Source organism: Gavia stellata, chromosome 9, assembly GCF_030936135.1.
Source record: "Gavia stellata isolate bGavSte3 chromosome 9, bGavSte3.hap2, whole genome shotgun sequence".
Classification (NCBI taxonomy): Eukaryota; Metazoa; Chordata; class Aves; order Gaviiformes; family Gaviidae; genus Gavia; species Gavia stellata.
Genome location: NC_082602.1, coordinates 24,951,092 through 24,969,031, shown reverse-complemented (window position 1 = coordinate 24,969,031; position 17,940 = coordinate 24,951,092). Strand labels below are relative to the sequence as shown.

The window sequence follows — 17,940 nt, the reverse complement described above, 5'->3', positions numbered from 1 at the left end:
TAGTGTTCAGAGATGGAGGTTTAATCTTCTGTCAGCAACACAAAGAAGCAATTATCACAATTACAAATGTTTGCTCGCATAAGGCTCAGAACCGGGTGGGGGAAAGCCAGCAACAGCTTTGCCCCTCCCCAAAATACTACCGAGTGACATTAGTTCACAAGCCGTACGAGATCCCAACCGATTGGGCTGTTATCCCACAGCGCATTGCACTGGCACCGGACTTCGCCTAGATCAAACTGATCAGTTACACGGAGTTGATTTGGATGTGCTAAAGATGCAGCTCTAAGTGCCTGAAGACCAGGCTGCAGTCAGTCAAACAAGAGCCAAGGTGGCTCATGCTGCCCCCACCCTCCTGGGGACACTGGCTTACCATATTGCAAGGGGTATTTCAAAAAGGTCAAAAGATGATTATCCCTGATTGAGCTACTGCTCCCATCTTTATTAAACCCCAAGAGGTGTGGGACAAGGCAAGCCATGAGCAGGGAAAGACACGGACTACACACTACAACTTTGGTGACTTCATGTAAGTTTGGTTGTTCATGTGCTTCACTGGATTTTTGTGACGGCTTCATGGATGGACTTGGCCACATAGTCCAGGTTCTTGGTAGTCAGGCCACACATGTTGATGCGCCCACTAGCCATCAGGTAGATGTGTTTTTCCTTGATCATGTACTCCACCTGCTTAGCTGGGGAAACAATTGGACATCAGGTCAGAGCACTGACCCCACAGCTCAGAAAAGCCCAAAGAACCAGTCTGCTTGAATCTTTTGCAACAAGCAGAAAACTTCCAGCACTGGCCACTAAAACGCTGCCTGATGCTTCATCCCTGCTTAGCCACAGAGGCAGTGATAACAGGTCCCCAGTGAAGTCCCTGAGAGATTCCTGCCTGTACTGCTTCAGCCCAGTTCACCCCCAGCAAAACTGTCCTCACCCAATCCTCCCTTCACCAGGCCAGTTGATACTTACGGTTCAACCCTGTGAAGCTAAACATGCCAATCTGCTCTGTGATGTGGTTCCAGGTGCCCGGGGTCCCAAGAGACTCCAGGCGAGACCGGAGCTCTGACCGCATCAGCAAGACCCGATCTGCCATCGTCTTCACATTGTCCTTCCTGCAGCAGGCAGGAAGCAGAGCGTGAGGACAGGCACCTGTCTGGTTTAGAGCCATCTGGCCAAGCCTGGCACTCAGGGAGATAGCTTCCCCCCCTTTCCCTCTCCCACTGGCCCTGGTGACACGTACCACTCGGCAAAGAGCTGTGGGGAAGAAAGTGTAGTTGCCACAATGCGTGCTCCCTGGGAGGGAGGGTTGGACCAAGTGGTGCGCACAATCTTCTCCATCTGGGAAAGCACACGCTGCACATTGTCTGCGTCCTTCCCCACCACAGTCAGGTTCCCCACACGTTCATCTGTGGACAAGCCAAGAAACATGAGCCATTGGTCCCACATAATCACGGCAAAGCAGAGCTCTCCCCACCCCCCAGCATGCCAGCCCCATCTGTCTGGGTATGATGCTACTGGGCCAGCTTACTGCCAGACACTCACTGTAGAGCCCAAAGTTCTTGGAAAACGACTGTGCACAGAAGAGCTCAAAGCCCTCGGAGACAAAGTATCGCACAGCCCAGGCATCCTTGTCCAGGCTGCCAGAGGCAAAACCTTGGTACGCCGAGTCGAAGAACGGAAACAGGAACCGGCGCTGCAAGGAGGAACAGTGTTAGAGGGAAACCCCTTCCCCACAACCTTCACTTTACCCCCCACTGTCCCCGTAGGAGGGAAAAACAACCATTGAGCTTCCGGGTGAATACAAAGGAAACATGGTCCAGCAACACCAGACTGGGATATTTTCTTTCTACTGGGGTAGAGGAATAAGAAGACTAAAGTGGTCAAGAAAAGGTCAAATGCAGGACAAAACTGCATTTGAGGATGCAGGCACAAAGGATGCATGACCTTATATCCTACTATCCAGCACCTGTGAAAAGCAGGTGCCCATGGAGAATCTTTCCAGCATGAGAAACCTCACTGCAGCCCATGCCACAGAGTTTGAAAGCAAGAATCTGGAGGCACGAGCAGCACTGTGATGCTTCTATCCTCTAAGCACAGACAACCAGCATCATGTCAGCCTCTCCTTCAACACCTGCCCTGCAGGACTCCTCCAGCTCCTGCCACATCTCATGCCACTCCCTACAGCCCATCTCCAGCTGGTGCAAGAGCTATCTGTCCCCTCAGCACTGCTTTAGCCCCAGCAGCAGCCCATACCTTCATAACAGCAGCAATCTGCTTCCACTGGTCAGGAGTGGGGTCTGTGCCTGTTGGGTTGTGTGCACAGGCATGGAGGATGAAAATGGAGAACTCTGGGGCTTTCTGAGGAAAGAGCAGGTCTTGGTCACACATATGGATGAGACTGGGCACCCACAGCAGAGAGAGAGGCCCTGAGCTGCTCTGGGCACCGTCAGTCTCTTTTGCAGAGATCCACTTCTAGGCACAGCGTGCAAGAGCACAGCCAGCTGCTGACAGCACAGCACCAAGCTCAGCCCGTCCCATGCCAGCTTTACTCACCTCCATGTCATCCAGCAGCCCCTGGAGATCCAGACCCCTCTTGGCAGCATCCCAGTAGTGGTAGGTTCTAATATCTTTAAAGCCAGCATCCACAAACACAGAGTTGTGGTTCTCTGAGGAAAGAAATCACTTTTCAGAAAAGCAGGCCCCACTTCCAGCAAGCCACCTTCTCCAATCCCAGTATTTCCTTAAATGTCACCAAAATACGTGATGGAGACACTTACGCTCCCTTTACTCACAAAAGGAAGGCCCCTCTCTTGCTACCCTGGCCCCTACTGCAAGGAGCTCAGCTGCACCTCCCTTGCCCACTGACCCACAGGGCTCCCTGCAAGGAGGCAGCAGCACTGATGACAGCACTCACCCCAGGATGGAGCGGAGATGTAGACCGGGGTTGCCGTGTTGTTGTTTCCATTGTACCACCGCCTCAGAAACTCTGCGCCAATACGCAGAGCGCCTGTCCCGCCCAACGACTGAACGCTTCCAATCTGCAACAGAGGGAGTTGCCAGCAGGGTCCACCCAGGTCAACCCAGTTATCGGTGCACAGAGAACAGAGGCGCTTGCAAGAGCGAGACAGAATCCCACACATGCCCCCCGGGGTCACCCCAGCCAGGGCACCATCCCCTTCCAGTGGTCTTCAACCTCCTTCAGTGCTCAGGCCCATCCTGATGCATTCTACAGTTATAAATAGGCTCCAGTTATTCCTGTTACTTTGGCACAGAGCAGATTCCCAGCTAGTAGCACATTTCAGGGAAGGTGGTCTATTACCCGACTTCAGTTTCCCGTGGGGCAACCACTAAAAGATGCAAAAAAGGAAAAACCAAGTTCCAATCACAGCCCACGCTCAGTCTTTCCCAAAAACTACGACTACTTGCACAAATGGCTTCACGTACATGGGTTCATCAAGCAACCTACAACCAGCAAGGACCGTGTCAGAAAAAAACCCCAAATCCTGTCAAAATGCCATTAATCCGCTCTTCCGCTCGGTCTGCTGCAGAGACACCCTGGGGAGCTCTGCGGCTCTCCCAGCAAGAAGCGGTCTTGCTCCCTGTCCACCACCTACCCGGTTCTCCTTGATGGCAGGGCTGTCATCACCCAGGGCGATCCGGGAGGCGTTGGCCCGGAACTCGGGCAGGCCCAGGATGGGCAGGTACTCGTGGTTCAGGCTGTTGTCGTTGGCGATCATCTGCTCCACCTTCTTCACCACCGGCAGGACCCATGGCTGCCCCTCGTCCGTCCGGTAGGCTGCGAGGAGAGGGGGACCCGTCCTTTCCACAGCCGGGGGACACTGGGCCTCCCGGCCGCCAGAGGAGCCTGTCCCGGGCACCGACACCCGAGCACGGCGGGCAGGCCAGCGCGGGGCCGCCCCCACGACCTTGACGCTCCCCGGTGATCCGCCGCCTGCCCCCCCCCCACCCCCGCGCGCCCAGCCTCGCCGCGGCCCGGTGACCTTTCGAGGCCGGGTCCCGCTGCTGCCGCCCAGTCGCTCCGGCAGGTGCCGGGGCCGCCGCAAAGGCACCGGCCGACCTACCCCGCCGGGAGGGGCCCCGCCGGGCCGGGGGAGGCCGCGGACTCACCGCCCACGCCCAGGTTGACCTTCCGCGCGTCCCCGTCCTCCCGGAAGTCCGCCGTCAGCTTGAAGACGGCGACAGGCGGGGCGCGGGGAACGGCGGCGAAGATGGAGGCGGCCATGGCGGCGCGGCGCGGCGCGGCGCGGCCCCCTCCGCTCCGGTCCTGTCCGGTCCGTTACAGGCGGCGCGCGGCGCCTGGAGGAGACGCTCACCTTCACGGCGGGGCGGGGCCGCAGCACGCCGTCGCCAATCAGAGGGCCGCCAGCGGCCCCGCCCCCGCCGCCAGCCAGCGGTGGCCCTGCAGCCCCTCGGGCGGAGCGCGGGCAGCCAATCACGGCGGGGACGCCGGCCGGCGGCCGTCGCCGCGCCCGGTGACGCCAGCGGCGCGGGGACGCAGGCGCTGCCTATTGGCGGCCGGCGCCCCCCCGGCCCCACCTGCTCCTCTGCGCGCGCGGGTTGGGCGGGCGGCGCGCGGCGGGGCCGCCCCGGGCTGCAGCGCTCGGGGGCGCGGGGTGGCGCCCGCCTGGGGCCGGGGCCGGGGCCGGGCCGCGGGGTGCCGGCAGCCCCGGGGCCGCGGCGCAGGGGTGCAGAGCCGTCACAGGGGCTGCGGAGGCAGCGTCCGGTGCGGAGCGGGTCCCGAAGCTGCAGTGATGGGGGTGTGGGATGGTCCCGGGGTGCAATGCCCGTGGTACGGGGTGCTGCCGGGGATGCCGTGCCCGGGGCAGCGCTGCTCTGCGGCAGTGCTCGGGGGTGCGATGCTCGGCGGGCATGGCACGGTCCCCGTAGGGGACCCGGGGGTGTAGCATCAGCCCTGGAGTGCAAAGCTGGGGTGCACGGCAGCCCCGGGAGGGCCGTGCCCGGGGGTGCAGGACGGTGCCAGGGTGCAAGGCTTGGGGGGTGCGGGAAGGCGTCGGGGGGCCGTGGCCCGGTGCGGATGGGTGCGGGTGCAGTGCCCGGGGTGCGGGGTGGCCCTGGGGGTGCGGTGACCCGGTGCGGGACGAGGACGGCCGCCAGGACGGTGGGTGTTTCCACCCCAGGGCGGGTCACGGGGATCCTCCGGTGCATCTGCCCCGGGTTTTTAAGGCACTTCCCCGGTTCGCAGCCACAGCAGGTCCGGCGCTGTGGGGCGGACCCCTGAGACCGCCCCCCCGCCGGCCCCGGGGAAGCCCCGGGGTCCCCTGGGGGTGTCTCCCCTCCCAGCAAAAGCCTCTGGCCGGTGGCAGCCACCGCCAAGGTGAGCCCTGCTCTGGCCCGCGGGGAGCGCCTGGGATCATTTGTTCACTCGGGACCCTTCTCCCCAGCGCTTGGCATCGCCTTGATCCGCGGGGAGTTTCTCGTGGCCGCTCCCTGCCGAACTGCGCGTCCCTCCTGCAGGCACAGCGCATCCCACGCTGCCCCGACCCTCTGTGGCTCTTGCCGGCCGCCCCCCGCCCGGGACCCCCCCTCCAGCCCTGCGGGGACCTCCGGGGACCCTGGGCGTTGGGGCGGATGCCGTCGCGGGGCGCGGTGGAGCGGCGCGGCCGGGAGCGGCGGCGGTTCTGGGGGGTGTCGGCAGAGGGCAGAGCCGGCCCGCGCATCGCACCGCCACCGCCACCGCCACCGCCGGCCGGACCGCCCCGCGCGGCCCCGCCGCTTACCCCGCAGCCCCCGCGGGGAGCGGCACCGCACGGCGGGAGCGGCTGCGGCCCGGCCCGGCGGGACAGGCGGGAGGTGGCCCAGGGCTGCCCGAGCATCCCCCCCCCGCCCCCCCGCGCATCCTCGGGGAGGGGGCTCGCCGCCGCCCGGTGCGTGGCCGGCTCCGTTAGGAGCGCGGCGCCCGTCTGAAGCGGCTTTTGAAGTTTGTGGGAATCCGCCCGCGATCCTGCAGGATCTGGGAAAGGCTTCGAGGGAAACGGGAAGAACGTTGCGAATAACAGCTCCGGCAGCGCGACCCCCCACCCCTCGTGACATAAAACACGGGGATACGGGACGGGAAAGGCCCTGCCGTCCCCAAACGCTTTTGCAGACAACCCGTGTCATACACTCCCTTTGTTAACCCAGCCAAGATCCCGCTGAAAACCAGTTTGGCGCCTCACCCCTCTCCCATGCCGAAGGTGGCTCGGCAGCCCGGCTGCCTGGGAGGGAGCCCAGGGGCACAGCCCTCGCCTCCCCCAGCTCCGGGCAGCTCCTGGCAGAACTGCCCAGTGCACTTTCTGCTTAGCATGAGAGCGGGGAAGAAGCAGAACTGCCCGGCGGCACAGCAGCGTGCCAACGCTTCTGCCCTTGGAGTAAACAGGGTAATGGGAAAGGCAGAGGAGCAAGACAGCAGTGCTAGACCAAAGCCTTGGCCCTGGTGGGGGTTTTAGCCCAACTCAGACAAAACTTCTGTCAGACCTTCACAAAAGGCTGTGTGGAAACCCAGAAAGGGCTTCAGGTCTGCTCTCTGCAATAGCTGTCAACCCCTGCAAATGCCTGGCCGTGTCAAGGTGCTGTGAGGGCGTCTCTGAACCCTACCCTTAACTCTAACCCTAACTGGATGAAGAGCACTTGGTTTTCTTGAGGTCTGTGGATGCTGCTAAATGAGAGACGCTGCAGTGCTGAGCAGGGAAGCAGCTGATGAGAACAAGGGCATCAGAGGTAAATGGGGGTAGCCCACCGCGGGGTGAGTCATGTTTTCTGCTCACGAGGAGTAAAGCACTGCACAAGTGGGATGCTGCAATGGGAAAAGCCGACCAAGGCTGCTTACAAGCATCCTATTTCTGGAGCAGACAGAAGTGCTGGGGAGTCCCCAGACTGGCAGGCTCTCACTGCACTTACTGGTTTCTAATCCTACCGCTCTCCAAAGAGCACTGGGATATTTGGGGACATGGCCAAGCCCTTTCCCAGTGCAGAGCAGGGAAGTCACAAAGGCACAGGGGTGCTGCCTGCCAAGCTGGCTGCACCAAGCTGCTGCTTGGGACCACCAGAGCAGGCTGCGCAGCGCCAGTCACAGGAAAAAAATGCAGTTTCCCCAAATCAGCCCTGTCTTACTCTCCTTTCTTGGGGGCTCCTGGGCAGCATGAGCTCAGTGGTGCCAGTCTGGTGGAGACCATCTGTGCCACTGCCCATGCCTGTGAGGCCGGGGTCTTTGACCCAGCAGGAGTTACCTGCCGGTGCGCCTGGCTGCCCTCAGCCCGGCCGGTGTCCTGTGCCCTTGGCGGTGCAGAGTGGGGCTCTGATGGGAACAGATGCAGGAACGAGACAGACAGGCACGAAGCAGCAGGCCGCCAGGCCCCCAAGCCGGGTGGCTGTGCGTTAGCAAGATCCCTCTGGCCCTGAGCTTTCATCTCCCCAGCCTACACAAAGGGTGCCACCAAAATGCATGTAAAAGCAGGAGAAACATGGGAGCCGGCCCTGAGGCATGCCTCCCTTCATCTCCTGCCTCCGACTGACAGCCAGCAATGACCTGCCACTCAATGGGAAGGCTTGCACACCTTACCTGGAGCGACCGAGCCCCTCAGGCACGCACCGCTGCGCTGCACACAGGCACGGCCCCCCCGCACTCAGCCCCTCCTGGGAGCCAGGGGCAGGGGGGCTCAGTGGCCAGCCCAGCTCCCACAGAACTCAGGCTGCCGCAGGGATGCGGGGACCGCTGGGGACAAGGTGCTGCCCTCCCTGCGCTGTCGAGCCCCGCGTGGGCTTGGAAGAAGCCCTTTCTGGGAGGGTACAGATGACCTCTGCTCACCCCGTCCCCCTCGCTCCCCCTGGAGAGGTCCACCCTCGTACTCTCAGGTCTCTGTCCCATCCTCTTCCTTGCCAAAGAGCCCTGCCCAGCGCCGGGGCGCCCTCGATCCCCGCATCACAGCAAGGGTTTAGGCTGCCCTGCCCTGAGGTGCTGCCCATCACGGGCTGAGGCTGGGTGAAGGCAGCGTGCGGGCAGGGAGCAGAGCTGTGGCTGTTCCCAGTGGGTGCTGCGCAGGGGCTGTTTTCCCAGCCGTCCTCCGAATACAGATGTTTTCTCAGCGCAGGATCCAGACAGAGGAGGGTAAAATGTTTTCATTCCAAGCTCCCAGGGTCAGGTCATGGTTTGTCTAAATGGCTTTTGTTGCTGTAATTATCAGATTAGCTGATCTCTGGCAGTGCGTTTAGGGGCAGCTACATTAACTGCGGATCCTGACCCGCCTGCCGCCACCCTGCCCAGCTGGGGCAGTGGGTTTGCAATAGTGTGATGGGGATCAGGGATGCCAGGAGAGCCAAGTGAAAGGCTTGTGATTGTTTTTGAGCTGGTACCCACCTGGACCCTGGCCCAGGAACAGCTGGCACTTTTGGGGAAGACGGCAGCGAGCCTCCTTGACCTCCTCAGCGCACATGCTGTTGCCGAGCTGGGCCTGATCCTTTCCTCCCACTCCAACCTGCAATGGACCGCAGCCACAGAGCCCTGTCCCAGGCACCTGTGGCTGATTCTCGGTGTGCAGACATGGGGCACCTGAGGTGCCTCCCCTTGCTCAGGGCTGGTGCTCCCTGCAGGCAGCAAGCCCAGATGGTCATGGGGGACTCTGGGACCCCGTGCTGCGGCTGGGATGGGGTGCTCGGGCCCGGTGCCTGGCCGTGGGGTGCTGCGAAGGGTGGGCAGACCCCCAGCAGCCGGGAGGTGCGGGAATAGGAGCGTGAGATACCAGGCGAGATGAAGAGCGTGACGGGGAGTTGAGAGAGCAGGGCGAGGGGCAGATAAAGAGGGATCAGGAGTTTCCGGCCCCGGCCAGCCCTTTGCCGGGTCCATCTGTCAGCGCCTGCGAGTGCTGATGGCACCAAGCCCTGGTGGCAGCCGGGGCCGCAGGTCCTGCCGAGGGGCACCGTCAGGGGCTGGGAAGGGGCCCCCGCCGCTGCTTTCCTGCTGCACCGGGGCACCGGCAGCATCTCAGACCCCAGCGTGGCCAGGGACGAGCAGTGCCCACGCACAGCCCCACGGATGCCCCCAAGGCTGAGTCCCCGGCCCCACTGCCCTGCAGCACCCATCTCCTGCCCTCCTGCCCCCCCAGCCCCGCTGCACACACAGATAGGGAGTGCCAGAGATTTCACCCACTGATACCAAAAAAAGTCAGTTCCTGCTCTGCTGAGCTGCAGGTGGACACACAGGTGCTCGGTAGCCACTCACTCGGGCACCATGGCCATGGCAGCTGTCTGCTCCCCAACACATCGTCCCACCTCCTCTCTCACTTGCTGTAGGTGGGAACAACAGGAGTTTCCCATAAGCAAGGCAGAAGCTCTAAAGAAATAAAATAATTCCCAATAGAAAAGACTTCATTGTTTCTCCATAAAATAAATTATTTAAAATATGGTTTCACTGCATTTCAGTTTCTGAAGTCTTATAAGGCTGGAGCATAACACCTCACTGGATGAAGACTTCTGGAGCAGAACATTTACATCTTATCTTTCAAAGAATGTTTCAACCTCTTTAAATGCTTCAGAAAATTTCAACAGCAAAACTTTGCCTTTAAATACCGTGTTCCTGCAGGAATTTATGGCTTCAGCAAAAAATAATTTTAAAAAAAATTAAAAAATTAGTGGAAGCTATATTCCTGGTATTTTTCCTAATTACCACCATGACAGAGCTTGGTTAGCTCCAAATCCACCTTCTTTGCTTCCAGCTGAAAGCCAGAGAGCAACCCAGAGCAGTGAGGACAAAGCCTGTGCACCCCTGAGAAGGAGCATATCCACCAACCCAGTCAGGCTCAAACCTCTCCTGCCATCGCTGCTGCCTGGGCACAGCCAGAGGTTCACCATTTCTCTATTTAAACCCATTTTGCACATTAGTCCTGGTGTCCCTGGAGTCCCAGACCGGCCCATGGACCACTCAGGACCTGCCCCATGGCCATGCTCACCTCCTCTGCATCCGCTCGTCCCCCAGGCACCCAGGAGGACACAGGCACCCCAGAGAAGCGCTGGCCCTGAAAGGGGCCAGGGATGGGCTGGTCCCGGTGCTTGCCATGGGATGAGCCACTGGGGCTGGGAAAGCCTGTTTCAGAGACCTGCTTTCCCCTAATTTTTCCTTTTGCATCAGCACCCGCTGGCAGGTGTCAGGAGACCGGCTCATGGACCGTGACCTGCCCAGGGGCTGACGCCTGGTACCCCAGTGCATTAAAGATGGTTTCCCAAGGAAACCAGAGGACCAATGGAGAAAAGACTGGGCTGTCTGTCCCTGAGCATCCCCAGCCCTGGAGCAGGACAGGCACTGCTATGTCAAGGCGTGGACTTTTGCACAGCCAAGGAAGCTGGTTTTGGGAGGTCCAGTGTGGGGAGATATCTGCCCCTGCCAGGGCCTGGAGTGTCCCAGAGGCAGCAAACCCCCTGCCCAAGCTCTGCACGCTCACCAGCGAGCCTGGCTCGTGCCTCGGGACAGAGACACCCAACCTGTCACAGGGAGCGGCTCCGCTGCGACGTGCCCAGGATGCCGGGCAGCTGCGGGAGCCCGGCTGCACCCGTGGGGCTGGCGGGACGGAGGCATCTGCAGCACAGCCGGTCCCAGCTGGACCCCTCCGGGCAGGTTGTGTGCCACGGCATGGCTGGGATGAGGCCAGGAAGGAGGACTTCAGTTCCCTTTCAGGGAGCCTGGTGCTGTGGGTAGCTTCTGGACCCTGGTGTAGGAGCAGATTTACTGAAAACAATTTATTTAATATCAAAAATAATTTCTTATGGCGTTTTGGCTGGCGTCAGCCGAGCGCTTACTCACCCGGGAATTCAAACAAAGGCAGGGCTGGCGCCCAGCCAGGGGGTCGGGCGCTGGGTGGTCGTGTCCATCCCGGCCTCAGACCCGCCTCTGGGTCACTTGTGGGCTTGTGGCATGATGTCTCCATTTATTTATTGGAAATGTTTGAACAGGAAATGCTAATGGTTTGGGTTTGTGGAGACAGCTGGAGGGGTCCGGCCGGAGCTGCTGGGAAGGGGAGGGTGTGCTGGGACGGGGCAGCCCGGCAGGGAAGGGGGAGTCGTGGCCACTGGGGATCTGTCCCCTCTGTGTTTGGGGTGGAGGACCCAACGGGAGATGAGACCGGGGAGGGCCCCGACGGCTCTGCTGCCTCCTCCTTTGCCACGGACTGCAGCTGCCGCTGCAAAACACATGTCCGTGCTGCAAGCGTGAGGCTGCTGCCAGCACGACGCCGTGCCCGCTGCCTGCGCCCCGCACCGCCGGAGTGCATGGGAACGACGCTGCCGAAGTGGTGTAGGGGGAACGGCGGCCGCGGGGCCATGCACGTCCCATCCCCAGCCCTCGGTCGGGCCTGGCTGGTGCCCGTTAGTGTGGGAGGGATGTGGGAGCGCTGCCTCCCCCTGCAAGGGGGTCGAGAGGTTCCTATGCAGCCCAGCTCCGGACCGGGCTGTTCCTGCGTTTGCTGATAACAGCGGAGGTGAAGCCTGACCCAGGAAAGCACCAAGATCCGCAGAGATAAACTCCCCGCAGCAAGACAAAAGCACTGACCTCCGCGCAGCCCAAGCCGCCGCATTCCCACAAGCACAGCAACAATTGCCCAGGAGCAGCAGCAGCAGGGAGACCTGCACCAAACCCCGCCGGCCAGCCGCCGGGAAGGGCCTGCGCAGCAGCCGGTGACACCTCCGCCAGGATCGCTGCGCAGAAACCACAGCTTGGGGTTTTTAACCAGATCTACTGTAGACAGCAATTGCCCATGCAGTGACAGCAAAGAGAGACTGCTGTTATTGCTCACTCCTCATCTAGCAGTGCAGTCGGCTCGACGCTGCTTGTTTTGCACGGCCAGAGGGATGCTGCACAAGCACCCCTTCGTATTCCCTACCTTACACTTTTATGCGCACACTCGCAGCACAAACGGGCTTTACGTTTCACCCCTAAACGCAGATGAGGATCTTACGCACTCATGCAATTCAGGTTTCAGCGCCTGCTTTGAGCAGGGGTTGCTGTGGCACCGCACACCCCCAGCGCGCCCAGGGAAACTGAACAGCAGGCATGGGGTCCGCTCTGTCTCCCTGTGTCCGGCCCGTGCCCGGCTCATGGGCTGGGAGGCTGGAGCCTGCCTGGCACCTCTGCGGGTCCCTGCACCAGGTCTGCCCCAAAACAGCACCAGCTGAAAAAGGCAGAGGCGCTTAATGGGATTTGCAGAAACACCCAGCTCAGTTACACACCATACGCCTGTTGTCTTGGGCGTGTTTTTAAAATCTTTATCTCTGCATCATTAAACACTGATCTACATTTGAAAAGAATCCCTTCGGTTCTCTGCCTCTGAAATGAGGATAACTATCCTTCACCTCATAGCGGGGTTACAAGGATAAACAGATTAAAGACTGCGAGATATTGTGGCAAAGAAGGTTAAACAAGCCCCTGTGACAGACGGCCCAGGGGCAGGGACCAGCATCAGAGCGATGCACAGCATAAGCTGCCGACCCATGTCTGCACCATGCTAATGGCCCCAAAATCCCAGCACCAAGTTTGCCACCGTCTGCCTTCCCAGGATGCGGTCCCCAGCCAGCCAAAAGTCCGCCGAGGGGCTAGTCCCCCAGCCAGGGATGTGCACCCGTGCCCTGAGCCTGGGAGCCAGGAGTGCAGGGGTAGGGAAAAGGGAGGGACGGGATATGCCCATCAGGAGTGCAAGGCTTTGGGAGGACATGGCAGTGACCCAGGTACAGCAACAAGGGGCTCCAGGGTGCACACACGGTGTGGGCAGAGGGGTGCAGCAGGGCGGCTGCCCCCTCTACACATCCCTCCCTGCATCCTCAGAACGGGACACCTCTCTGCTACTGCCCACGGTCCTGCCCATCCCTGCCCTGCCGGGCACCCGGGGCAGGCAGGGACAGCGGGGAGATGTGCACTTCTGCAGAAGGAGCTGGTGGGGGAGAGGATGAGCCAGACAATTACTGTCTGGAAAGTCTCACCCGGGTCCCTAGTAAAATAATGGCACAAATATTAAGAAAAGGAGCTCTGTAAACATCTAGAGGATAATGAAACCATGAGCTATAAGCAGGATGGGATTTGTAAATAAAGGACTGTGCCAAAAACAACAAGCCCTCCATAATTGTTTTGGATAGAAAGACAAGATTAGTGCGGGAAGGGGACTCAGCGGATGTCATGAGAGGAGACCTGGAAGCACTGGGTCTGTCCTCCTGCCTGGCCATTAGAGACACCTCAGCATGTTTGGGCAGGTTTGAGGGGGCTGACCTGCTGGGGCACACAAAAAGGTGCCCTCGATGGCACAGCTGGCACCTGGGCCTGTACCTGCCCTCCAGAGCTGGGCACCTGCAGTCCCCCAGCCTGGCATGTGTCACACCGGCACTGGTGCAGTTGCTCACGCCTTGGCCACCTCTGAGTCGCTGGCAGAGAGCGAGGCTAAACCTGCGCCCCCACCCCAGCTGGGGCACACCCCACCACTGTCCCTCACAGGGCTGGGACCTGCACGGTTCAGGAACAAGCCAGTCGGACGGTCACGGAGGGGCAGAGTGAGAAATAAAACTGAGCAAAGCCAGGAGCAGGAAAATAATGCTGGCACCTTCCACGCCATTCCCCAGGTTTTGGCAAAGCTTTGTCTTTTGTGAACATCAAAATGGCATGTTCTGCGAAACTGTAGGGTTCCCCGGCGCTCTCAAGTATCGGATTTTTGGCCAGACGTACAGGAAATGTGCATGCACCTCCTTGCAACCAGCCCTTTGAAATGTTACACTATAAAAGCACACGTAAGCGTTAGCAGTCATCTGCACTACACAGGCCAAACCCGTCCAGTGTTGACGTCGCATGGGAGGAAAAGCAGGGTCCTGGCCAAAATGTACCTGGTTTTGTACCCGAGCCTTGGGTCTCCGCAGCGTGCAGCCGTGCTGGGCTGGATAGCACTCCCTCGCTGGCGAGCAGCTGGCTGCGTGCGGCGTGCAGGGTAACGCACGCTCACAGCCATGCACAAACCGAGGATGAAATGCACCATATATGGTGAAGATATTATTAGTCCATAGCTGTCTTCATAGGATCTTCCAAGGAAATCTTGCTTGAAAATGGGAAATAAAGAGGTTTGTCTGTGAGACTTAAGCAGGGACTTGACCTGCCTCAAGGACAAAAAGCAATGGCTTCAGAGAAACAGGGAGCAGTGAGGCTGCGGGTGTCAGCCCCTTGGGTATCTGCAAAGTGCTTAACAATATTCCGGTTTAGTATTTCTCCTAATTAATGCTGAATGCCCACCCATTACCTACATCCTGACCGGTCTCCAGAAGTTATTCTCAACAGGGAGATGTTGCTGAAATGCTGTCAAGAAAGGTCAGCACTGGACTCCAGGTACCCAGCATAGGCACAGGCGAGTCAGCACCAATTCGCTGCTGCCAACCTCGGCTGCAGTCCGGTGCATGATAGAGGGGATGGAGTCACCTGGTCATGGGTTTTGACTGAGCTGAATGCCAAGTTGGATGTGTCAGCAAAGAAAGTGGGCTATCCTTCCAGGTAGCAGGGGCTAAGGCAGGGCTCTGGCACTGAGCAGGGTTGGTTTGGGGTCCCGGGGGTGAGCAGCTGGATGTGAGCTCGATGCTAGGACCACGTGGCAAATGCAGTCCTGGGCATCGGAGAAGGGAGCGCAGCAAACGGGAGTTACAAGGCAGTGTCTTACGCAGCAGAGGATGGGATGCCAGCCCTGAGATACTCTGACTATCCTAGTGCCCCGTTTTAAAAACATGCAGATGAAGGGAGAGCTGTAGATGTAATTCCCCCCCACTCCCATCTCCCATAGCATCCTTGCAGCCAGACTGGGGAGGTGTGGGCTGGAAGGGCGGACACACAAAGTGGGTTAAAAAACTGAGCGCTGGCACAGGGACCCAGTGAGGCAGTGGGATCTGCATCTTCAGACATTTCCAAAATTCGATGGATTGAGACCCAACCAGCAGGCTGTACCGCCAGAGCTCCTGACGCCAAAACTATTCTGTGAAATGAGAGAGGGTGCAGAAAACAGCCACAGAAGAGACAGAAGGGCAGGAGAACGCACCCCACAGTGACAGAATCAAGCTCAACCTGTTTTCTTCTTAAAAAAGCTTAAGAAATTTGACTGCTATGCACAAGTACTCTCATAGTAAGAAAATATCGCGTGCTAAAGTGTTTTTATTCCAGCCAAAAAAGGCAGAACAAGAATCAATGGCTGGAAATTAAAAGCCAGACAAACCTGCATAAGAAATATGACATATATTTTCTGAGCAATGCTGATTAGCTGGCGGATTAACCATCAGTGGTTAAGTAAGACCAAACCAAGAACTTCCTCACTCCTCCAGACCAGATGCTTTTCTGCATTAGTGAAACCCCAAGTTATTCGAATGTATAAAGAGTAACAAGACAAGGCAGTCAGGGAGATCAGCATAGGTGATCTAATGACTAACTCTGGTCTTAAACATCGTGAGTAAAAATACATTGTGTTACTAATACACATAGAAAAATTCCCATTGCACGACCTCAGCGTAAACACTGAACAGTCAACATCTGCAAACCCATAGATGGAGGGGGACAAGAGTTGCTCGTCCTGTTTTGGAAAGAGAAAAACACCCAGCCCACGGACGACCCGCAGGGGCCTTGCGATGGGAGTGAAACCACGAGCGAGACATGAGCTTGCAACACCAGGAGTCTGTCACCAGGCAAATTCATGAACGAGATGGGGTCTGCCCCAGGATGCTCCTGGATCCTGAGTATAGACATACAGTCCAGTGGGTGGGGAAGAGAAGGTCTCTCCGTGCCTGGCTTGGGGGGGACCACACAAGGCATATGACCATTCCAGGAAAAGTAGGGCCACAGGGATGTACAGAAACGGGCAAAAAATCGGATGGAAAAAAAATGCTTAGGAGTGAATAACAAAAAAAGCTGATGGAGATGATGGAAACCTGGATGACATTCACAGCTGAAGCAAAACACACCTGGCAAGGACCAGTCCCGAATAGACTGGCTAGAGGCAAAATGATCTTCTCTCTTTTTAGTATCCATATTCACAGAATTATAAAAAATAAGCCTGGAAGGCCCTTGAAAGGTCACCTAGCCTGTCTGCCTGCCCCCAAAGGAGGCAAACCCTTCCTGGTGGAGCTTTTGACTAAACTCTTCCTAAAATAAGCCTCTAGTGGTGAAGACGGCGCCCAAGAAAAACGAGTTTTAATCTCCTTTACCTCAGTCATTGCAGGGTGAGCCTATGGCTTCTTTTTCTACACGCCCTGAAAACAAGGAATAGCCCATTATCTCGTGCTTTGTAGCAGGGCTTTATGCATTTAAAGACTTTTATCTTATTTCCCCGCAGTCTTTTCGTCTTGATACTAAGCTACCCTGGTCCTTCAGCCTTCTCCAGTATGTCATGTTTTCTGAATTTCTGATCTCGTTCTTCCCTGGGCTTTCTCCAAGAACCACAACTTGAAACACTGAGCCCCAAGTGGGATTCAGCGCTCAGGCTAACACTTTCTAAGTGCAGCAGGATCACATCAGGTGTCTTACAAACACCTTGCTATACGTTCCAGCCTGATTCCGCTCTTCTCGCTCAGGATGCTTCCTGCAGGACCCACTGTCACCTCCGGCTACTTTCCCACAGAGCAACCTTGCTTATTCCCCAGCTAGTGCTTGTAATGTTGGTTTTTCCCAACTCATAGAAAAGCCTTATATTTGTTCTTATTGACAGTTTTTTTTCAGATTTCTCCAATTTCTCAAGAAAAGCACTCTTGCAGGCCCTACCAGACTGGTGCTGCAGGCAAAAATGACTGATGAAAGCACTGTCTAGCCCTAGAGCTGGACCAGAACCGATCTGAGGGTTGAGCACTGGTAACTGCCCTTTCAATACAGTTTTCCAGCCAGCTGTGCTCTCACGTAGCCATACATTCACCTAGACCACGTTTCTCCATTGCTCACAAGAATTTCAAGTGGAAATGGGACTAAACTCCTGTGAAAGTCAAGATTTAGCACATCTTGTTTTTCTTGTATCAGCCAGCATAGATATCCTCAAGTAGAAGAAAATTCAGTTGGTTCGGCTCTTAGCTGACGGCCAAAGCTGTCACTTACTGCTTCGTTATCTCTACTTGCGTGTTGTGTCCCTTAATGATGTATTTGCCTGTCTTCGATCTGTTTATGCCAATGGTCCATTTTTCCTTCAGTTCTGCACCCCTGGTCTTGAGTAAAGCTCAGGAACTTGGAAAGCCACAGAGGTTCATTTGGGAAAAAAAAAAAGGGGGGGGGGAAACTGCTCAACAACAACTAAATCCTCGGAACTCGCATGTTTATCCAAATTCATCTGAACCTTCTGGGGACAGTGACTTTTTAGGGTAAAATAAAAACAAGTTCAAGTGAGTTTTCCATCCCTGCGACAGTACGGTGATTCCAGCCAATCTGAAACAATTTTCCAAGAAGATTTCCTGCAACCTCACAGTGATTAAAGGAAATAACATTGTGAATAAAGGGACATTCTTCAAAGTCAATGAAGGAGCCACAAACTGTACATTCTCACAGAGGGCCGGAAAGCGCCGGCGCGAGGTGGATTTTGCAGCGTGTGGCCCCCCAGAAGGAAGAGGGTGGGATGGCGGGTCCATCCCTCTTTCCCGGGCAGGGACTGTGACCAGGCTTCTCCTGGAGCAGGCGGTCAGGGAAGAGGGCCCCCAGGCTCCCCATATCTGGGGGCGAAAGGCTTGGCCCCGCAGGCTCTGACACCCTGGTGCTGGGTGAGCGTCCGCTGGGTTTGGGGTCGGGGGCAAGGGGCTCGGCATCTCTCTGCAGACAAGGTGCATGAGCCCATCGACCCTCTCAAAACCCAGGGCGACCCTGCAAAGAGCAGCATCCCACCATAGCGGCTTCACGCCACAGCCTCCTTCCTAGAACCTCCCCACACCCCGCTTTGTCTGAATCAAATCCTCAGCGCGTTC

The 17,940-nt window shown here is 57.8% G+C and overlaps 1 protein-coding gene across 1 annotated transcript; it reads right to left on the bottom strand.

The window, feature by feature from the left end:
- GOT1 (glutamic-oxaloacetic transaminase 1) lies at positions 1-4,251 on the bottom strand. Its single transcript, XM_059821066.1, has 9 exons — positions 4,126-4,251; positions 3,612-3,793; positions 2,912-3,035; positions 2,551-2,663; positions 2,251-2,355; positions 1,540-1,690; positions 1,238-1,403; positions 967-1,109; positions 1-686 (listed from the first exon to the last, which is right to left on the bottom strand). Exons 1-9 carry the CDS (start codon positions 4,238-4,240, stop codon positions 547-549), a joined length of 1,239 nt encoding a protein of 412 aa, XP_059677049.1. The 5' UTR covers positions 4,241-4,251; the 3' UTR covers positions 1-546.
- Positions 4,252-17,940: the final 13,689 nt, after the last annotated feature.